The sequence below is a fragment of the Pomacea canaliculata genome, linkage group LG5 (assembly GCF_003073045.1).
Source record: "Pomacea canaliculata isolate SZHN2017 linkage group LG5, ASM307304v1, whole genome shotgun sequence".
In the NCBI taxonomy this organism is placed as follows: Eukaryota; Metazoa; Mollusca; class Gastropoda; order Architaenioglossa; family Ampullariidae; genus Pomacea; species Pomacea canaliculata.
The window spans coordinates 20047910-20072227 of record NC_037594.1 but is presented as its reverse complement, the minus strand read 5'-3'; the positions used below and the strand labels follow the sequence as shown (position 1 = coordinate 20072227).

At 37.6% G+C, this 24318-nt stretch overlaps 1 protein-coding gene across 1 annotated transcript; it reads right to left on the bottom strand.

The window, feature by feature from the left end:
• Nucleotides 1-655: 655 nt before the first annotated feature.
• On the bottom strand, nt 656-24269 carry LOC112564381 (SWI/SNF-related matrix-associated actin-dependent regulator of chromatin subfamily D member 1-like). Its single transcript, XM_025239149.1, is given in 20 exon segments — nt 656-747; nt 1273-1374; nt 1753-1875; nt 2369-2449; nt 3000-3054; nt 3780-3830; nt 3981-4078; nt 4221-4382; nt 5725-5781; nt 5783-5827; nt 6174-6293; nt 7105-7164; nt 7355-7414; nt 7664-7786; nt 8139-8181; nt 8990-9110; nt 12862-12888; nt 20050-20121; nt 22796-22892; nt 24068-24269. Coding segments are annotated over 20 exon segments (1629 nt in total). The 5' UTR covers nt 24146-24269; the 3' UTR covers nt 656-693.
• Nucleotides 24270-24318: the final 49 nt, after the last annotated feature.

Below are 24318 nucleotides of genomic sequence, written 5' to 3'. Positions count from 1 at the left end.
TGCATACATGTGTGCAAATTGAATGAGTAAAGAGCAAGTGAGAGATGGGTTATGTCCCCTGATTTGGTTTGTTACGAGATGATAGTTTCTCTGCAACCGACAGACTTTGAATATCCAATTCTCTTCCATGTTGCAAACTGTCTGCTCTAATAAGAACCTCGCACTCAGAGGCTTATAATATTTATTGTTCTATGCTTCTCTTGACGAACATTCACATAAAACAAAAACAACTTTCACAATTCACCAGTTTTTGTCAACGTCATGAGGTATCATCTATTATGCAACACACATATTGACACTATAATTGCTAGTGATTTTTGTAGCATGTAAACAGCAACTTCATGTAACAAAAGTGACTAATAAAAATGCAGCACAAGCTGATATGAAATTTAAACATAAAACTAACATACTTTTTAAAAAAAAAAAACCAGTCAGTATTTGAGTGATCAAGTGTGACAAATATTAATGTACCCATAAATGCATATACATGTGAACATGGTAACTAACACAAGATGATAGACAAATTATACTGGAGGGGAAAATCCACAAACACGAATAAAGTACTGGGTGCTGTGAGCAATGGCTTCTTTATTCATTTCATCGTTCAATTTATTATTCCAAACAAACGTAGAATGCCCTTGAACAAGGTGTTTCTAATCTTCACAAACTTTATCCAACTGTGTTTTGTTACACTTATGTGTTGCGCAATCCAAGAGCCTGTTCCAGCTCCATTCTGCGTTGCTGAACCTGTTGTACACCATACATGCAAGTAATTAGTAAGAGTCTTCACACATGCAAATAATGAGTGCACAACTTGTGCTTTACACTATGGATACAAGAAGTCAGTAAGCAGATGACAGCAGGTAAAATGCCACACCTTTCTTCTATTACCATACAAATGAGTTTTCCAACAAAATTAATTCTTACTTGACAGTGCATATTAATACACTATAAGTGAAAAGGTAATGTCATAGAAAACTTGCTAAATCAGACACCAAGAGATTTTAAAAGAGGCTATGGATAGGTAACACTTCTCAAATAAGGCAGCAAACCTGTTTAAACCCACTTTTACTTAAAATCCTGTCTGTTACCATACCCTTTCCCTCAATAACCTCTCATTTGTCACCGGGTCTTCAGTCATCCTACTAGTGCTAACATATCACATCGCTAGGTTCAAATTGCTATTAGTGTCTCATTTCTTTCTCTCACCACCGATCAAAACCTTTAGAAAGTCTATTAAATCAAAAGAAATAACAGTCCAGATTAACCTACCTTGCCATAGAAATACCGACACACAGCCTCTTGTGACCATGGTTGGTAAAAGAAATCAGCCCTGCGTTCTTCTTCAGGGTTACCCACCACATCGGTCATGGTCTGTGTGCACAGCAAATATATTTTCCAAGTTCATTATTAATTTAGCTTTTAATGGATCCCAATAACAAATTTATTTTCAACTTTACAAATAAGCTACTAAAGCGAAAATGGCAGAATGTATTATAGCATAGTAAAAATATTTTCTTGTTAATTTATGACATAACCTACACAGAAATTTAGGGGAGGGAGAGATATAGATATAAAATATAAAATACAGCAGAAGCATTAGCCCCATTGTTTGTTGACTAATGTATTGACATCCTCAAGATGATCTTAAAAAAGCTAAAGGTAAGAACCATTTCTGAACTGGTAAATGTACCACATGGGAAGACATCTATCATCACTATTGCACACTTCTTGTATAACATGTCAACTTACCTTCAGATCTCTAGTCTGAGAGATGAGCCAGTTGTTCATGAATTCTTGAGGATCACGAGCAAAGCTTAAGAAGAACTCACGGTTAGTTTTTAGCTGGTTGATGGTTTCTACAGTCTCGTGAATCTGTTGGTGAACAAGTTTATTTTTGTTGTAATGATGGGAATGCAATGGTGACCCAAAAAAAATTAAAAAAAAAAAAATATATACCTCATCACTCCCATTTAAGTAGCATGAAGAAGGAAAACAAAGTGCATAATGTGCAGCAATATAAGAATGTACTATTTGTGCACATGTAGCAAAAAAGTAGATTACAAAAGCCTGGACTGATAGAAAATAAATCTCCTTGTCTGTTCATCAGCCTTGGAATATAATGTTATAACCGTTATCCCCGAGAATCACTTAACTTATGCTAACCTTGTGTGACCCCAAGATTGTAGATTTCAAAGAGATTTGAAGGTTTTAACTTCCTAAAAATACTCTATAAAATTCCAAATTCCAAATTATTTTCAAGAAAGTTAAAAATCCTCCAGATCTCACTGAAATCCCCAAATACCTTTCCATCAACAAAACAGAGAAAAATATTTCTTCACTGCTCAAGTAAAACTACAGATATTACCTTGTTGTCCAAAGAACTGATTTCCTGTTGGCTTTGAGCTGACAACAGGAAGGAGTTCATCTGCTGTTTTAGTGTATCATCCTGAAGAACAAAATAAGATCTCCCTTAATGGTAAAGCGTATTTATTTTTATATACACACATTATGCAATTACAGTATCAAGTAATTATGCATTAAGTTAACTCTAGAAAAGGCCACGTAAAAATTAATCAAATGAAGAACTATTAAGAAAGGCAAAATGTTGGCACTTTAAAGTATCACATGCCTGTTGAAAACTATGGTGAAATGTATGGGTGTGCAGGTGTGTACTATTTTCTACACCAGGGATGCACAACCTACGGCCCGCGGGCCATATCCGGCCCGCGACGCGTTGTCATCCGGCCCGCGAAACTTCTTCCACCAGTGCAGGAAATCGGCATGTTAGTAATACCTTAAAAAAACGAAAAAAAGGAAGAAGAGTTTTATCCCTACGTAGGGCGCTCTCAATCTTTTTTTTCGATGGACGAACATTTCGATTCAGTGCTCCGACTTGGTGTCTCTACGATGTTCAGCAGTTTGGGCATCTTGGCAGACAAAGAGGCAGTCTACCTTTTGTAATTATCTAATGCTTATTATATTTAGAGAACACTCACCACTTCAACATCGATATCATAGCAAGCTGTCTTCTTTGCATCAGGACCCTCGAGCCTATTAGACAGTTACAAACATATTATGGCTACTAGCATAACAAGCGCAATAAAGAGAGTGGGAGGAAAACAATTTGGGGTTTGGTGAAGCTAGTTAATGACCCTTTTTATCTTTTGCATGTGGAGATTTGTTTGCTCCACTTGCAGCTTCCAGGCATGTTGACATATTCTGGAAAGATAAATCCGCTTAAAAAAAAAAAGACTACGACTGCTGTGTGTGTCAGAACAGGTGGCATGATTGTAATTAGGAAGATTTCTCTCCAACAGATCTGATATGGCAAATATATGAAGGGTGCTGATAAAACTTACAATAAAGAAGCTTATTAACACACAAAACAGTCACCAAGAAACAAAGCAGCCCCAAGAAACCAAGGGATATAAACATCTCTGCTTATTCTTGCAGGGAAACAATAACTCCACTCGACCCCCTCCCACCTAATAGACCTGTATCACACACACTAATGGCTACTACTAAAATAGGAGAAGGTAACTATTATTTTTCCAATAGTAACTACTATTTTCCCAAAGACTAAAAAAGATGCAGGATCAAGTATTTGAAAACTAACAAATACATAAAAAGAAGAAACTGCACATGGTAATGAAGTGGAAAGACTGAAAAAATGAGAAAAAAGATATAAGAAGTTGGGATGAAAAGAAAAATAAATCTGGACAAAATATATAAGGAGTTTGAAGATATTACTTCAAAACATATGTTCATGTCCCTACCTTACAGATGATGTCAAACTTTTGTTCCATGGAATACCCTTGTCGCGCCAGCTACATTAAAAACAGGCAAAAATAAGAGATCAATGAAATTTTACAAACACTAAAAACATCCATTTTTGTTTGCAATGGCTAACCAAAAACAAGAATCTGCAGGAAATGCAAGCAAACAAACAGAAAACACTTTTCAAGCCAAACACTTACGTAATCACATGGTTGATAACAATGGGATCTGGTGGCATCAGAAGAGGGTGCAGTTTAGAAGGGATTTCAGCAAACTTCATTCGCTTGCAGTCAAAAATCTGTCACAATCCAGAAAATCAAAAAAAAAACTTTTCTTTGAAAAAAAGCAATTATAGCAATTTAAATTTTATTAAAAAATAAAATCTAGGAAAAGTTATAAATCGCAAGCAGTCAACAAATTCTACTTAATGTCAAACTCACCTGTTCAAGGTATCGGTCACAGTTGATAAACTCCCTCTCATAAGGATCTTGTAATTTGTGTGTCTTAATGTACTGCCAAAGGGCATTGATGATAACTGGGCGGGTCTGAGTGTGTATACCCAACAAACGTGCCAAACGTGGGTCCAGCTTGAACTGCATCGGCTAAAAATAAACATGAAAGATAATATGACATGGTTATTTGCAAGGTCATATCTGTGAAGCTGGCTCTAATTACGTTAGGTGAGACAGAATATAAGAAAATTTTTCTCAGACATTTTCTTTAAAAGGTCTCTGGTTTCTGCCTGATTTTTGCTGATATCTTCCAGCACTCACTTCCAACGAATAAGACTGAAAGGAAATTGTTTCTGAAGATTCTTAATGTTGTATTCCTCCTCAGAGCTTTGGACTTGCAAATTTCTTTTAGCATGGCAATGGCTTTTTTTTTGCTTTCATGAGTCTGTTCTTCACATTCATTTCTTTATCTTCATCTGTTGTTTCGAGATTGCCAAGGTATGTACATTCTTGGACTTTCTCTATTATTTGTTATCAATTGTAATGGGTTCTGTTGACTTGGCATTCTGTCTCATTTCTTTTGCACTAGCTACCCATTCGCTCTCGCATTCGGTACAAACTGTGTGCTGTTTTAATTTCTTTGCTGGCTCCTGCCCTATTTCTATGAACTTCTCTTTCCTTACCAGATGATTTGCTCTTCATCTGATCACTGTCCCCAAACCATTCCTATCACAATAACAAAAACATATCGTCACAGAATTTTTAGCTACTGTGCAGCAAAACAATGGAACTCTCTCCCTTTCCTTCAGTCATTCCTATGTTATTCACTATTATTACATCATGGGTAAGGATGTTTTCCACTGCTGCCTGTAAGCTGCTGTAGAAATCTTCTTTGTCCTCTTCCTTTGCCTCATCTGTGGATGCATAGCAGGTCAGGATGGAAAGCTTGATGAATCTGGAGTTGTGCCTGGTATACAGCGTGCATTCCTAACTGGTTTCCATTCTAATTGGGAATTTTGCATTGTTTTGGGATAATCATTGCAACATCTTCTCTGTATTGGTATAAATTTTTTCCAGACCACAAAAGTCACCATTTGCAAGAGTTCTCTCTCCTTGGCCTGTCCAAAGTGCTTCTGTAATTCCAAGCATCAAGTCGGTATAGATCAATTTCTTGGAGGGCCTGTGCTAACTTTTCTGTTTGGTTCAGTGTTCTCACAGGTCACAGGTTGGGAAATATTACATTTTACCTTCTGTCACTGTATTCTGTAATTCAGTTTCTTATCCCACTCCTTTATCTGTCTGAACCTAATTCCACAGAACTCATAAAATTATCTAAATATTTTCTAAAGATTTTCAGTTTTTCCTATCAATATTTTTTCCATACTGCGACACACAATTTCTGGCCAAGAACACAAAGAACAAAGTAAAGAATGTATGCAAAGAATAACAATAACTCGTAAGGCAATCTTGTGCTGTCAAACAGAATGCTAACCTGATAGTCCAGCATTAGGAGTACAGTGCATTTGACATTCTGGTCCCCAGGTCGCTTTCACCTGGAATCCATCGGTCTCCTGAGTGGTTGGAGTTCTGTGCCACTGCAAACACCACACCACACACACAGATTTAACATAATCTCTTGAATGGTAGTGTATTGTACATGTAAAGAATATGAAAAAAGAGTTATGGTTTAGGCAAAAATAAGACTAGCTCTCTATAAATTTGAATGACAATTTTTTTTAACAAGATCTGAGCTGAGACAAAATGTTAAATGACCACAGCAGAAAAATGTTTTCAAAGCATTTTTCTAGATAAGCCCTTAGTCAACATGTTTAATACATTTATAGGCATCTACACACCATTAACAGCATGCAGGCCCAGTAAGCTAGCTGTAAGCAGTTGCATGGAGTCATATGCAAGCTTGAAAGCAGATGATTACCTTACCTCTACCAAATGATTATCAGGTCCATAAAGATCTTTGTCCAGTTCAATCACAAGACTCTTAAAGAAGGAAGAAAATTTCCGCTTGACTTTATTGGCATCACTCAGCTTGGCTGTTGCTGCCTAAATTAACACATACACGAGGTATTCAGTTACAGAATTTTAATAATAATAAAAATAAAAAATGAAGTTTTATCCAGTCTATATTCACACTCCTACAGAGCATGCTCTTAGCACTTTCAACAGGAATGAGACATGGACAAGAAAGACAGCACAAGAGGGATAGAAGAATATACAATAGTACTGATGACGAACAGAAGATAAGTTAGAAAAACAAGAACTGGGAAAATCATGATTCTGTAGAGGAAGAGTACGAAAAGTATCAAAAGTGTAAAAGGCGGAAGGGTGAAAAGGACTAGAATTATGTGGACTGTTTTAGGAGTAATGCTCAAGGAAGAGTTGCATTTTCAGTGCAGATTGAAGGATTCAATTGTAGGTAGGTGGCAGATATGGAAAGGAAGAGAGCTCCATTGTTTTGCTGCACAGTAGCTAAACATCCTGTGATCATATGTTGTTCTGGTGACAGAAAATATTCCACCTGTTTGTCTTCCTCTGCAGATTTATGATACTCTACATCTTTACTGCTTTTTCCCCTGATTCCTCTTTGTGTTTTCTATGTTTGTCTTTTATTTACTTGTCTGCACAATTGCTTTTCCTTTTGTCCTTTGTATTCTGTCCATGTCTCTACTTGTCTTATATGCTGGGAGCATGATCCTTGGAGATTATAATTATGTGCTATATAAATCACACATTTTTTTATTATTTAAATGCCATTTGATATACAAACATATACATTAGACCTTGAGCATGTTAAATTTTGGTCCACAAGGCAAGCATGTAAGTAAGTGTGCTGCATTTCCCACAAAGTACTCACATCCTCAAGAAGACGCCCTTCTACTCTTAGTTCCCATGAAGGAACAGATTCTTCTCCATCCTGACAAAAAAAAATTTTTTTTGAATCATGCACAAACTATTACTTTTCAGCAGCAGTACATACAGACATGGAACAATTAATATTACATGTTGATAAGCAAGACATAAATGTTGAAATAGCTTTGTAATAGCAAAAATACACAAAAGATTCTAACTCAAGCCTCAAGGACATAAAAGCAGTTTCTGCTCACCTCTCCTTCTTTTGGAGGAAAGAATGTGTTGGAGATGAATATCCTCAACTTTCGCTTTTGCTGAAAGAAACAATTTTATAGTAAGACTGTGAACTCTTAGTACACAACTGCCAGCAGTAAGATGCATCTTGGCATTAGGAGACTAATATTTATATATCTTTTCCTGAGAATGACCAACAATAATCTTTACCTTTTAGCTACTGAAAGGGAGAGACACTAATACTGGTTTTCTCCTATTTTTAATCCATTTTTCCTAAAACTAACAAAAGCTAGAACATAAATGAACAAATTTATAAAAAGAATATGTACCTTCATTGGCCGTTTCAGTGCCTCTTGAATGTCAAGACGTTTGCGCATTATGGTAGCATCCAACTTTCTTTCGAATGCCAGGAGATCCATGTATGCCTGTGACTCTGGTACCAGATCGCGTACCTACAGTAAATGCACTAATGTAAATTGATAGTAAAACATGTGATGTCTGAGAGCACAGCAAGCTGAGACACCAGTATGCATTATCAGATGAATGTGTAAGACTCAGGAAAGTTGATAGGCTGTACTATTTACAACTTGCAGAATGGTAGTTATGGACAATGTTTATACGACAGAATTTAAAAGTAAGGAACGCAAGGGGAAGTAAAGCCGAGGTAAAACATTTTAGTATATAAATTTAGCATGTACAGAGACATGACTTCATTAGGTTTGAAAAGTTTAAGAATACAGCTTTAAGAGCTAATCCACACAAAAAACGAGTTTATAATGTTTGAAGAGACTACGCTAGACTCACTCTCTGGGTTAGGATTTTGTCTGCAATTTTCTTCTTTTTCTTCCTGCACATGATAAAACATGCAACTACACATCAACATTGCTCACATTTCTACAACTTCTCATTTCTTGCTAAAGGATCCATCAAGAACCATCAAGTACAATTTATCATCAGCACACTTGAAACAGTAAGCATCCATAAAAAGCAAGTTCTCATTTTGTAAATTGAGGTTATAAATCTCATAACGTCTACATCAGAGCAACATTATCAGAAATGTCATATTCCAGTTACCACCATGTGATAATGTTTTAAAATTGCTCATTCCACTCATCCTATGTCTAAATGGCATCCAATCATCAAAGATAATTAATCATTATTTGCTTCTCAGAGTTGACCATAGAAACTCATTATTTTAGATATGAAAGCAATAACTATAGATTGATTTTGCATCATCATCTCTTTGCTTTAAAGACATAATGCATTTAATGCCATTACAATGTTGTTACATAATAAAGCAAAAAGCATGGCAAAGGATTTTAATGTTACGAGAAAATAGCACACGAAATTTCAAATTATGTCCTCGATAAGAAAATCAACTGCAGAGTCAGAACTATAGCCAAAAATAATAATAATGTGAACTTGCAGTTTAGACAGAACAAATAAGCTGATAAGAGCTCAAAGTATGCAGAACAACAAATCTGGAAATATTTTAACTTTCTGGAAAATGCAGTTCATGCTCAAGGTAGAACCTTAATTTTTTAGTGTATAGATAATTCTAATCCTTACTTTACAAATTCAACAGATGGAGCAGCAGTTTTGCAGTAAAAAATAGCCTACAAATAGAAATATATATCAAAAAGGAAAAGTCCTACGCTTTCATCTGCTGAGCAGCTTGCACACGAAGATCTGGTGGTGGTGGCCGTTTGCGGTCCATACCTCCTTGAATGCTGGGAGGAGGGGGCATACCCTGAGACATGCCTGCACGTGGCATTGCTGGAACAGAAACACAAACAAAATGAAAAAAAAAGACAAACACTGGTGATGAAGTAAAGTGTGATAATGTACCACTGGGAATGCTGCTTCCACCATTCAATAAAAAAGAAAACAAATGCATGGAATAACAAATTTAAGTACATGTTAAAAAGGCACTTGAACAGTATAACGCAGAAAGGGAAAACCTGTTTCCCTCCATATTTCAGTCAAAGAAAAAAAATTAATGTTAATAACAATCCATAAAACAGCGCAATTTTTCCTGTTAAGCATTGAAATAAAACTTTAGGCTTATGCAGACAGATCTAGAGTCTCTTCTCCCACCCTTTCTTTCTTTCTCATACACATGCAGGCACCTGCTATTACAGCCCAGCAGGTTTTTAAGAAATAAAGAGTACATTTGCTTCTTTGTAGGCACTCTTTCTTCGCTCCTCTCCCTTCCCTTCCTCAACACACACACACACTGCCTAAAATGGCCATTAACTTATAACAGAGAAAAACAAACATTTGAAATATTGAAAGTGACTTCAAAACAGATATCTTGCTATTCTTTATAGTCTATAATCTAAGTCAAAGTCTTCTCCTTACTAGGACATGCATTTTAGTCTCAGTATAATACATTAATACATTCTCTACAATTTAGGCCCCAGCTAAACAACACCATTACACAATATGTTGCTCAACATACCAAAAAGAAAAAAAGAACTGTGCTAATGTATGAGTTTCAGGTAAAAAACCATGGGCAAATATAGATCATGCTCCTTTTGCATAAGATGCTCAGAAACTAATGCTACAAATGTCCCTGGTGTGCACAGACCTAAACCTCTCGTAAGTGTCAGGTAAGAGTGTTACTCCCACCTCTCGGTCCTGTTAGCATCTCAAGTGATTAGTGGACAAGCTTCCACATTCCATGCTCAATGCTTCTGCAAGTCTAACAAATGCTGGGCATCAAACTACTGTAGCTATTGATCTGACATTTTCCTACTAACAACATGCAGGAGGAAAACTAATGAGTTTTACTACTCTGTTTATGGTTATAGCATTGCTTCGAACCAGCTGCACTTCCTGGTTGTTTCTTGGGAACTGCACTTTCTATAAAGTAAGACTGGCAAAGCAGTCAGGCATTCACAATATCAGTTTCCTTCTGCATAGTAAAGAAGCACACAACTTGCATGTCTTTTTATGTGTACATGTGTGTGAGAAAGAGAGAGAGAGAGCAAGGGAGACACAATACTGATCTTTCATGTAGAGAAACAATAAGAAGATTCCTTACTAAACCTTTCTAGAAGTTATACCAAAGATATTATATTTCTGTGGGATGTATCATCAAAAGAAAGTGCACACAGAATTAATCCTAAAGCTTCAATATACGTTGCTGCTACACCTATGAGGAATAGCAGAAATAATTTGCAGTTTTGTTTAAAAATTTGTTCTTTTAAAGAAATAATTTATCTTTTCCTTACAATGACATCATCATAGCCATGTGTACACACTTCTCTGCATGGCTAGTCTTCATCTCATTACTACATCCAACCATTTTGATTTTAATTGCTGCAAACTGATTGAATTGGCCAAGAACTGGAGAGATGCCATTGATCACTCCTGCACTTTCGTACTGGCTCCATTCATTCCTGTCCTCTCATGTCAAACTACATTTGCTAATATGTCTAATGACTTTAACATTAATCAAGCCGAACACGAGAAACATTTTTTTTGTTTTTTGTCTCTAATAGCCTCTGTCAGCTCCACATGCTCACATAAATGTTTTTTCACTCTCTTTTTTTTTAAAAGCATTATATGCAGTGATAGCTGGTCATTGCTAGCCTAGGTGTTAGGGATAGCTGGGACGCAATGTTACCCATTTCAAATGAGTACAAGACTCTACCTCTAAAAGAGTCCACCAGCAATGGGCTCAGTTTTATGTGACTTTCTCTCCAAGATCTGAGTAAACTTGTGAACTAATGTCTGGAACTGCAATGTGTTGCAGTGTAGTTTTTCTAATACACTGAACAATAGGTTTAACTTTTCAAAAGCTACTAACATTTTCGGCCAGGAAAATAAATGCTGGGAAAAAAAGGCAAGATCACAGGTAAACAGAGTAAAAATCACAACAATGGTTTTGAAGCATCTTTTGTTATATTATTTCCTATATCACAAAATGGAGCAAAAATGCTAGTCAAAGTTCAGCTATAGAAAAACCAAGTCTTATCATGAAAATATATCTAAAAAGCAATTTATGACACATAATGAATGCTTGATGGAAAATTGACACTTCAGCTGCAAGAAGCGTTTATGCAGGAGGGTTAACATAAATGTAAATTAAAAAAAAATGTGTTGGGAAGAGTGGAAAAACAAAAGAGAGGCTAAACTTACAACATAATGCAATACTATGTCCATGTATATCTGTTTCAGAATTTATATTTATAATTTTGATAGAAGACTAAATTGGGTACTACAAATGGTGTGGCCAAACAACATGTCCTGCCTTTTGGCTAGTTAGCAAATGCTCTGAAACGGCAAATCTGAAATGCTCTCTTTGTATCTAGTTTTTAGTTGACACCACAGAAACCTAAAGATCAGCTGTGAGTAAAACATATGCACCCAACTAGCAAATGAGCCTGTGGCCTTGCACCATACACATAACCCAACTGGGATTTGTCAACAAGACACTGAAAAGGTAGACATCTATCCACTCATAAACGTCCATCAGAACAGTAACATCAGCAATATAACATTCACCTTTAGAAAATCTTGCAAACTCTTTCTCCCCAACAAGTCTTTTCATTTGGTCTTTGTATCATTTTATCAGCAAAATGTGAGATGAACTGTAGGATTTACGTTTGATTCTTATTTTACAAGTATCCCTTACCTCACAGCCAGCATCACAAAGCCTTCAGATATGCACCAGACCAGACCAGACCAGACTCTCCATTATTAACTCTTCCCTTACAGCTTGCACACCGCAAATGCGTACATCTTCATATAGAGCTCTATCACTTAATTGCATCGATACACCAGTTAACATGAGTTAATCCAATGCAATTAGAATTTTTTCATGTTCTTCTTCCCAGGCAGATTGCCACCATGGTTTAAACAAATCTAAAGAATTATTATTATTTTTGGTAGGCTGTTTCTGTTACAATGCATTGTCATTATTGGCAAGTAATTCTATGGGGATAAATCTCTTGAGACACCATAAAATGTCTTCCCCAAATATCTAAACTGAGATATGTGCACCTCTATACCTACCACTGAAAATTATGGATCTCATTCATTTCAAAAGTAATATGATGACCCACACAGCCTAGAACACAAGTCATTCCGATTTTATGTTACTGTGAATTTACTGTGTTTTGCCATGTGAACTCCCCTGCACATTACATGTGCTTTAGACAATAATTCCTTTTCATTATAATTAACCACATACATCTGTTTATTTGTCCCTTGTCTACAGTCAATCAAGAGTGCCAATGACAGAAAATGGTGAGGATCGGTAAGCTGATAATTTGGTGGGCCTTCACCATCATGACCAACTACACACTACATCCAACTGGTCTCAGCAAAATGATGGAGGCTGATAAGAGAAACAAACAACAAGAAACCCCATGTATTATTTTTAAACAGCACAAATATGAAATGCTACTGGGAAACAAGCGCTTGTATGAAAACAACCTAAAGCCTGGCTGCAGTCATGACCAGCTGTAAACAATGACACTAACTACTCAAGAAATACAGCATGCCAAACAGTACTCACTGGAGGTTTCTTTGTTCTTGGTGGAGCCTGCAAGGTGTACAAGGCACACAAAAACAGGTTAATCATTTCTCAGAGCTATTTACCTTGTCACCGTCCATGATCAATGAAAAATAATTGATTTGCATCACTGAGAGAAAGTGCGCATGGAATATACAATATCCATTTCTTATTACTCTCGCAGTCTTCTTTTTTTGGTGAGATATGAATAATGCAGAACCACGCTTTATCTTCATTTTAATCTTTTCACAATGTTACTAAAATGAATCAGGTTGAATGATGCATTTGAAAGAATATGGCTAGACAAAATCTCTACTCAACAGATGTTATGCTTAACACAGTAACTCATTACCTGTTAGCATCTCGAGTCAGATTTCAGTAAAGGTGCACACACAAGCTGGTCAATTTTTTAAAATGAAAAAAATAAAACAAAACCACTTCAGCAGCAAGCACAGGCTTATTTCCAGCGCAAAAAAAGGTGACGGGGGTTCAGGGAGATTGGGAGGCAAAACATCCCATGCCTGTTGTAAGTAAGCGATGCTGCAACTAGACGTGCTGGGGGTCTGTCTCTTGCACAGCTCACCAGTACACAACTAATGGACAAGGGCAAGGCAGAGTTCCTGAAGCTGTCAACATGAGCCCGCTTTTGATGCTGGGGCCACCAAAAGCCTACTGCTGCAATCAGTATGTCTACGTCAGACAGGAGGTCTGCGGCGGGGGAAGTAAATTAAGGGGGTGGGGGGTCAGGCGAGTGATGGAGGACAAAGACTGCCGACACAAGGCCGTGGACGGGGGGGGTAGGGGGCAGAGAAAGAGAAGGGTGGAGAGAAAAGAGAGGAGAAGGGATGGGTCCCAGTCGGGCCACGTTCGCACCGATGATCGATATGTCTGCACACTAGCAAATCTAATCAATCACTATTTCCCTCCAATGCTGCCGAAAGGACAAGGCTTGTGAGTGAGAGACAGAGACGAGGGACGTAGTGAAGAGATGGTGGTGGGAGGGTGGGGCTGTGGGCAGGGAGATGGGTAAAGAGGATGGAGAAAAAGTGCCAGACAGCGTCTGCTAGCGCAATACTGTCGAGAAACCTCAGACCTCTGGCTTGTGACCTGGTCGTCCCTGACACCGTTCGGTCCGTCTGGGAGCAGAACAGTCAATCGCGAAGCAAAGACGAATCACGCGAACCTCTTCGCCACCCAATCCCAATCTTTAAAGACTTAACAGTTTTCAAAAGTAGCTTTGCTCAGCTGTGTATCTTCTCTCCATGCATAAAAAGTAATTCAGGAAGCCAATGAAAAAATAAAAAATGGGGGAATCAGGACATTTCCTCCTAGACTAAATGCACCTCCGTCCCCCTCAGATCGCGCCAGGTAACGTTTAACAACCATAGTGTTGGGGTCTTCGTCTTTCATCACAACCAGCCGAAAACTATAAAACTGTCCATGTTTTTTACTGCACACCTTTTTCTTCAGTATGTATGCTGCACACTACATGAGGTTTGGTTCGACCACAAAGGGTTGTATCTGCATCAATTGAGAAGCTCAGCCGGTGCTACGAGGAGTCGACAAACGCTGCGCCACGCAATTGTAACACATTCGACTATTGAAGTTATATGTTCTGGTCATCAACAGAGGCTTAAAATCTCACTTTCTTTGTTTATTGGCTGTGTATGAGTTCTTTCTGATCTCCTGAGGCCACAATGGATGAGGCGGCCTGTCCAACCCATCTTTCTTGAGAACTGTTGACCTCAGATCATTTTGACTTTGAGAAACTTTGTTCTCCACTATCTACAGAAACCGGCGGGGTCAGCAAATGTTGAGGGTCGCTGCAGATGTGGTACAGTATCTAAGAATTTATAATGGACACTGAGGAGCAGAACTTCTTTGGGATTCATTTTAAGCTTGAGAAGCCTTCCACTGCTCTGTGTCAGTGTGTGCGTGCCTGCAAATTAAACCTGCAGAACATCTCTGTGTCCACTCCTTACATGCACCTTAGGGCAACTGCCTAGTTTCCCCTATCATAGAGCCTGGATTTTATATAAAAAAGAACTTTTTTCCAAATTTGTACTTTATGTACCTCTTTCAAATTTATTACAAGAGAAAATGGATCACAAAGAAATCACATTTTTTAACATGACAAGTAAATATCTGTATTTATGCATCATTAATTTCAAAGATTTTATTTCAGACAATCTTTTTACAAATTCTTTGTCACTTGTACCATTCAAGATGTCTTGTTCTCTGAACACAAGGAAAGAAGAAAGGAAGGAAACACATGGAAAAGTTCCCATCTTTGATGACACCAGCTGTCCTTAAAGAAGTAATTGAAAGTGGGAGAATAATGAGTGAAGTTCCCATATTTGATGGTACCATACATTTTTTTTAAAAGCAGTTGTTCACCTAAACATCAGGGTTCCTTAATAAATCATATTAGCCTACCTCATTACTTCTGCTTATCTATCTTTTATCTTTCCAGATTTGATGGCATGATTAACAATAAAATATTTTAATAGTTTAAGAAAGAACTTTTTTCTTTGGTAGATTAATAGGAATCTGTTTGAACACAACATACTGTTGACTGAAACTTTTCACCATTATGAAGGTTGTCTGCTTTGTTTTGAAGTTTGAACTCAACAACAGACATTTCCCAGCAGTAATTTACATGAATCACGTAAAACATCCAGGCTGCCCCCTAAGGAAAATACCTTTTTAGGTCGTTGTGGGATTGCTGACAACCAAGCCGACTAAGGGAAAGTTTGAAGTGCCACAACAATATCGAACCGCACGTCTTCAGGTTTTCAAGCTGGTACTTTAACAACTGGGCTGTCTGCTCCTGAGCAATTATTTACTAAAATGTCCTAGCATCAGTCATCGCTTTACAAAAAATGCAGACCACTTCCGCGCACCATCTCAGAGCTTACGCCCTAGGGCCTGGCAACTGCCTGGCTTGCCTGATGGTAGAACCCGGCTTGTTGAGGAGCTGTCTACACATGCAATGAAAGTGATGGGTTGGTGGAGAGACGGCAGGACAAGCACGCATCGCTGTGCAGCAGCACGGTGTCCTCAAAGTATCTGTGATGACGTCAGGCATACAAATGAACCCTGTGTCACCGGACAAACGATCGAGTGTATACGGCTCACAGTCATTCTCTTCGTCTGACACATTTTTATCAAGGCGAAAAAAAAATGCAGTCTGCATTCTGATTGCAAGCAGAATCATACCGGCTAACAGTTTGCTCATCATTATTTTACTCTCACACACACACGGAGAGAGGGATGGGGAGAGAAGCATGACCTTTTTGTACAACGAAGTGTGTCTGGGTATCAGTCTGCCAGCGTTCACTCCCCAAAGAACTTAGCACCATCGGCGAAACCATCCTTCAATCCGCTTGACCACCCAGTTACCAATCGCGCCCAACGTAGAGTACAGTTGGCAACTACCTTTCACATTTACCCTCTTCAATTATTCACTAATGTTTACATTCGATTATCTGACGATACTGCTGCTATTGCAGAAAACTCTTTTCCATCAAACCTGGAGAAAGACATTGCTAGAATAACTGTTCTAGACGCTATTCAAATGGCATCAGCCACTCCTGCATTCCCACACACAAGCCAAGCCAAAACGAAGATGAACAACTAAAAATGCATAAATAAAGTAAATGAGAAATGGAAAACTGGTTGCTACACGTTGGATCCCCAACCCTACTGTGCACAACTAAAAGGAGAATAGATGAACTCGCAAGGATCAGTAAAACAAGCTAGTAAGGTGTGTACAATACGCTTCCACCTTATAATGCAAACAGGATATCCTCGCACGGCGAGACTTTGTTCGCTGGAGTGCGTGCCTCTTCTGTGCCCCTCCTCCCTTATCCAGGGACCCATGGTAACCAAGAGGTTGACAATCTCCGGTTCCACACGTCCTTGACCTGCAATCGGTTGCCGGCGCCAGCACCAAACTGACCGGTTTACCCCCTCTCCCATAAAAACGAAAAAAAAAAAACTTGTTTCCCCTGGCCCTGAAGCCGTTTAAGCGTCACCCAGCACGTCGTCCCGTCTACCTAATTTTGCATCTCTTTCTTCTAATTTGTACAAGACTCCCGACACAATTGTTATTTATTTTCCAAATATAAATCAGAAACTTTCCTGTCTCAAGATTATCTTGCAAGTGCACGCTTCGTTTGCGAGTCCGTTTACAATAAAAAAAAAACCATTTTCATTAATCCCTTTCAGGAAATCTGCCATGCGAATATAACATCAGACATTACACAATGCCTTTAATAAATTTAAAAAAGTGGGAAACGGGAGGAGCAAGTGCTATTCTAATCAGCATACCATTCCACTTGTGCAGAAAGGCAGAATAGGAAAAAAAAATGCTACGTAACTGAACACTTAAAAAATAAAATGTTGCGATACCACAACATATTTTTAAAAACAAATACAATAGTAAAGTGATTTTTATTACACTTCCTACATCACTTACTGGGCGACCAACGGAGTTACTGTTCCGAGTCTCTGATCCCAAAATCGAGGTGAAAGGCCGTGCACTCAGCAGGATGTCGTTACGTCCCACACAACTTTCCAAACTACCTTGTCTGGTGCGCCTCAGCACTGGCTGCCAGGATTGTTGTGCTTTACAAGCTGCTCCACCCAGTCAACAATCACAAATGTTGACTTTTTACAATGTCACTGATCAATGCCACTGCCTCCGAATCGGGGATCCGAAACACGTGAGCCTGATGAAACTTGGAACTTGTGGGTGCACAACAACAGCCTTGGCTGCCACAAGACGACTACGCCGGGCTCAAGTGAGTCACTGAACAAGGCCGTGGTGTCGGGCTGGACAGTTCAGACACCAGAGATCAAGAAGAAGGGTATAGCCATTGAAAACGCTCAAGTCATCCACGCAATGCTATTACGGCTGAGGAAGGAGGGGGAGAGGGAAAGAAAGGACCGACTTCCCCAAACCGGCTGCAAGTACTTCAGAGCTCCGGGTTCATTGTCGCGGCCTTTTGTCTCACACTCTCGCCAGGTGACACACGGCAGAGCACGGCCTCTGATCTCCGTTTGCTCTAGGCCGGCCAGCTGAATAGCTACCAATGACAGGCCGAAGAATTTCATTTGTTGTGCAAACACAGGCTAGAGCAAACAAGTGAAAGGGCGCCCAAGCACGGGTCAGCTCGCCTCTCGCGCTGCCACGCATGTGCATTATCTTAATCTCTGTGCATCTAACATGCACATTGTTCAAAGTATTTTAATTTTTAAAATATTTTGGGGGTAGGTGAAGGTGAATATACACCACACTAGGAACCCTATAGTCCAACTTATTATTTTTTTAAAAATGTCCTGCAAAATCCACAGCTCTCTGGTTCTTCAGTACTACAATGTTGTTCCTGATGTTCAACGCATAATTAGCTTGCAAGTTGATGGGATCAGAAACTGGGAACAGCAGAGCTGGTTACTGCATATTTCACTATGGAATATTTTTCTTCTCTACTGTCAATATCATGATCAAATAAAAATGGAGATAAAAGGATTTGTGCGGACAGAATTTCCATAAGCAGTTTTAATGTCTGAGCACCACTGCTTGATATGAAAGTACATTAGCAGTAAAAGTCGAACAGGGTAAGAAAACTACAAGAGAATGCGCACACATATCCATGAATGCACATGCATACAGAGGGAAACAAAGGGAGAGAGACACACACAGCGTGAGAGAGTTTATTATGAGTCAACTCATGACTGTGTCTTCAGCATCTCTACAATGTAATGAACTAACAAATTCCAGAAGTATTCACAAAGTCCTAAAATAAAAGTGTCCATAAGATTCAGTCTCCCACTGAGAGTTACACTCGCATAAAAAGGAGATCAGAGCACTCATGGAACTCAGACCAAAATCCTAGAATTAAATAAACATTTTACACAAATGTTTAATGCATTTATCATTAACATTATCAAAAGCCTAAACTAAATGGGTTCAGTTACAGATTTCTAAGGGATGAAGAAATTCTTATAGATTTTGTCAACAGATAACAACCAAAGAAAAAGTCATCAAAACAGTTTTTAAGGTAAGCACAACAGTGGGCTTTGACTCATCCCCCAACCCCAAACTTTCTCTTCTGTCCTCTCAGGTGCAATATGATTTGTACTGGATGGATGGTGAGAGGACAAAAGATAACAAACAAAACATTCCTGAACAATCAAATAAAGGTTGAAATTACAAGTTATTTTAATAAGAAAATTTAGCTTAAGCTAACCTGTCTTGTGTATAGTCCAATAAGGATTATTACCGTGCAATATAATGAAGTATGCATGTGTTGTTCATTTGTATCATTCTGGAACACTCTATCATCTTCAAGGCCAATGCTGCAAACTTATTTTGGGGGCAGGATGGGTGGGAAAAAACTGGTCTAGTGGTATCTTAACACAGCATTCACATTCATTGTAGTTCAACACCACAGGCCAGACCAATGCTTGCTGCACATGCTTTAGTTCTACATCTAACATTCCCACTTATCTGTTAACATCATGGACAGTTCTACCTTGCTAATCATAGTTTGATTATTAAAATATGCACGATGCAGTTTACAGCAGCAGCAATAGCAGTAGCAGTTCACACTGACCAAAGGGCAAAGTCCCTACAGCACAGAACATGACCAGGCTCGTGTCTAAAGAAGCCAACACTTCATTTGCCAGGCGATCAAGGCAAAGCAGACACCAGTATCACCATTGCATGACAAGGCAGGCTTGCACCTGGTACTCTTTCTGATAAGCACCCATTTCATTATAAATTTATTATATGAAATTATACTCACAAAATGATTACAGTTAACTTTTTACACTGACCTAACTGTTAAAAAGTATCTTTTATACTATGCTCAAGGTAGAACACATAGCACCTGGTCTTTTGGGGATGTTACTACCAAGTTCATATAAAAGATATCATGACTGGTAATAATTATGTCATTTATGTAATTAATATTATTATTAATTTGTTAAAAAGTTTACATGTTTATGTATTCTCAAGCAATAATGAACCAAGAATAACCATGCAAGTTTAAAATGGGTATAGGGATGGAGGAGATGCATGGGTTCGTTAGCATTTCTCATCTCGTTTTTAGCAAGCTGGAGCAGCTAATTAGGGTGCTTATTAGAAGAATACTACACCCTCCCCCCCACTCATGCCTTACTTACTTGAGCCCTTTGAGCCACTGCCAGTGTTGCTGCCAGTTGAGACAGTTGAGGGAGGAGGGGTTGTGGCAGAAGCTGCTTGTTTTGTCAGTGGAATGGACAAGAGATAATATACAAGAACAATGGAAAAGGAAATTCAAATTTTAAGAAAAGGTTTCAAAAAGTGCTAGCAATTGTATGGACATCTGTCTGCATGTGCTGTGCATGTGTGCATGCATACACAGCTGCATGGTTGCATTATGTTCAAATTTTCATGGATACATGAAAATAGGGAGATTGAAGTTATTCATGAAAAGATAATAAGCCTTCTTGTATTATTCTCCTAACATTTATGGTAGCCATTGTCTATATATTTTAAAATAACCTGTTTTGTAAATTCAGTTTTAATAAACTGTTACTTTCAGGTGAACCTACAGGATGTGCCTTTTAAGAAGAGCAGAAAAGAAAAGACAAAAGTGTTCAATGATAGATACTACCAAAAAAAAACCAAAAAAACTTCATTACCTGAAACTAATTACAAAGCCTAATAATACACTCTGTCATTCAAAGTTTGTATGTTGATATCATATGATAAGTGTTTCATGAAATAAATGGCAATGCTGTCCTTTCTTTTTTACAGTAAGATCACAGACAACAGCAGTTGACTCACGGTTTACACAGTTCAACCAATGCAATTTTAAAATAATACATTTCACAGACTACAAAAACAACAATTTTTTTTAAATAAACAAATTATAATATATTAACTGCAGAAACACTGTGCTTAAGCTTTATTGTCTACTTTGCATCAGTTTCTTCTTGTTGCCTCCAGCCAGTCAGGTTCATAATGTTTAAAGTGTTTGTAACCACGAGCATTTTGTTTGCGATGCATCAACACTGAGGCCAAGCTGACAGAAAATGTGCTTAAGACAAAAAGTGGCTGTCTGCTTGTAATTGTCAGGCAGTCTTCCTTTGTCATCACTGATGAGTTTTATGTGCTTACATTTACTTTACCCTGTACATGTGTTAAAGTGTCAAAATATCCCCAAAGAAGCTAGCTCAAGATATAAGTTCAACTGACTTGAAGCAGGCTCAGAAGGTTATGTCCTCTAAATACTGACAACCAGCATTAAAAAAAAAACCAACAAACTTGTTGCAAGTGATAGTAATAAAATATAAAACTAAGTGTAAAAGCTGTTTCTTTAAGCTGTTTTCATTTTAAGCAAAATTTTAAATTAGGTGCAACCCTTTCAGAACACAGGCTTGGCCTAAATTTTAACCTGTAAATCTTCAGTGCAGCAACATCTCAATCTCAATCAAAGTTAATTTATTGTTCTGATCTTTCCTACTAGTTATATGCCAAATAACAACTATTCATAAAACTTTAGGCTGTTCAAACTGTCTGTGAAATCTAAAAAAAGCTTACCTCCATAACAGAGCTATGGCACAATTCCTCTATATTATCTAAAGTCATATTTATTCTATATATAGCAGCTTGTCTGTTTTAAAAATATATAATTGAAGTTGTGAAACTATTAAGCACAAGACACACAGGTAAAACCCGACTCACTCCACTGCACATTTCATTGATAATGAGACACCATTTCCTTCTCCACTTTGATAACATAAGAATAGATTCAACTAGAATAAGAATAAAAGAAAGATAAATAAATGAAGAAATACTGCCACAAACAATAAGCTTCTCAAAAATAAAAGTTGGGAACTCAAGATTGCTGACATTATAGTCCAAAATAATGCTCTTTATCACTTTGACTAAACTAGTTTTTAGGTAAGTATGTAACGATGTTAATGACTACATTCAAAGTAATAGCAAAATCCAGACACCACCAAATTTTAAAATGCTCAGTTTTATTACTTGTAAGTAGTTCTCAATTTTAAGAGCACAAATGCCTCTTTGTCCTTCAAAAAAAAAAAAAAAATTCAACAATTTCAGTCTGCCTTAATCTGCCTACCACCAGGCATCAGAATTTTTCAAGCAACAATTAAAGTTACTTTAAGTTTGTTTGTTTTTTTTTTTTACAAAATGCAAAATGTCTGTATTGATCAGACCTGCAATCTAAACTTTTACATTTTCAGACTTTAGATGCCAAATCATTCATATCCACCAGACTCCCTTGGCAACTTTTCTTCACATAGTTTAGATTTCTCTTACATGATTTACACATATTTCTATGAGTAACTACTCCACCATGCCTTAGATGCTCTTTATGCAGCCTGATCTACACCACTAAACACTGTATATCACAGGTTCTAGCACTTTTTGCAATATTTTTTGCTTTGAGCAAAGATAATCTACTTCCTGACCCAGAGTATCAAATAAAACTCAATTATCTATATCTTTAAATAGAAGAATTTAAAATGTGGAAAAGAGGAAATTTAATTTAAGAAAGATTACTACAAGGATGATGTAACAAGTTATTCACTCTGCTACACAAATGATCAAGCAGCTTCTCTTTCAATACATTTCCTATAAGAATATATAAAGTAAGATTTAAAGTTATTTAGTTCAAAATTAGAAGATTAGATTCTTGTTTTCACAAAAGTTAAACAAAAGGGGTGGGATTGTCTATATAAATAAATGCATGTGTAAGTGTGTGTGTGTGTGGACACGCGCATGCATAAGGGAAGGTGGGCAGGGGGAAAGAGGAGGTGCACACCTGGATGTGTGCAAGAGAGAATGATTTATTAAGCCCAAAAAGAATTTGATCATGCACATATCTTTTAGCTTTACAAGTATATCGACACTTACAGCTGAAGCCATGATGGGGTGGCATACCAGTGTGCATACCCATTCTAGGTGGCATTCCCATGGAACCTGGTGGTGGTGGGTAACTTGGTCTTGGGCCCTGACCAAATTTTTAAAAAAGACAAGAAAAAAAATTATTCTGCAGCAGGTTTGTTTTATGTAAATACAGTCAATAAATATAGTGAATCACATAGACTCCTTTATTTTTAAAAAATTCTCATCTCACAGATATAATAAAAAAAAATTTAGGAAAATGTCATCAATGTATGAGCAAAGGTTAGACAGCACCAAAACAAAAATCCAAACAAAGAGCAAGAGTTACTTCCCATGATTACTGACAAAAATGAACCACACACATAACTGTTTGACATGAGCCTGCCTATACAAGGATAAAAATACTTCCTTGTTTAATTTTATATCTTAATTTAGGAAAATTATACAGGTATAATGAAATCCATAATGATAAAACAATGTATGTGTTAAATTAAAAAAATGAAAATAACATTCAATAATAATGTTAGCAGACAGGACTGCTGCATTATTCCATTAGATACTCCACAAAGTCAAACAATATGACAAATGATAATAAATGACAGAAGATAAATGAATGCCCAGACTAGAAGCTAGTAAATAATAAATTATTAATACTAGTAACACGGAACAGTAAACAATCAAAACTGTGCGTGTTCAACAGCACCCTAAAGAAATCTACTACTCCAATTTCCTAATAAAGTTCACATGACAGGTACTGGGTATAAGATGATGAACTAACCGCTGCTAATTTGGAACAACCAAAGGTAGCCAATCAAGCACTTAATTCAAGATGTTAACACTGCACTGACCTCAAAAGTGAACCAGAGGTAGCCAATCAACCACATAATTCAAGATGTTAACACTGCACTGACCTCAAAAGTGAACAGTGGATAAATAATAGCAAGCAGAACCCTTTCCGTAATCCCTTTTTAAGTCTAATAAAAATGACATGAAAAAGAGTTCCAAGCATGTTCTTCGTTGCTGATGTTCTCTCATAAAAGTTTTCCTACACCATTTAGTATATTCAAGCTTGATCCCAAGTGTGGTTTATTTAAAAATAAATTGTTTATTATTGCATTTTTTTAGCTTTTGGAGGGTAAAAGCCATCGATGAACTTAAAAATAGACTGCTGGTGAAAGAGATTGGCGAGGGTGCGTGTGTGTGGTATGTTAGGAGGGGGAGGGTAGGAAACAACTAATTTTATTTGTTCAAAACAAATTATAAACCAAAAGCAATACATACTGCTCCATATCCAGGTTGTGAATAAGGTGGACGGATTGGGGGCCCCGGTGAAGGATATCGTTGAGGTGAAGGCTGCATACTCAAGACTTTTTAAAAACAGAACCTTTGTTTTAGTCGAAGCAAGCGAAAACCGGAAACCAAGCGTGCGTACAAAAATGCAACCACCATGTGTACGCATCAAATGATGACGTCATTACAAATGCCAGCGTGATTTCGACGATTGTTACACAGATAAATGATAACAAATATAC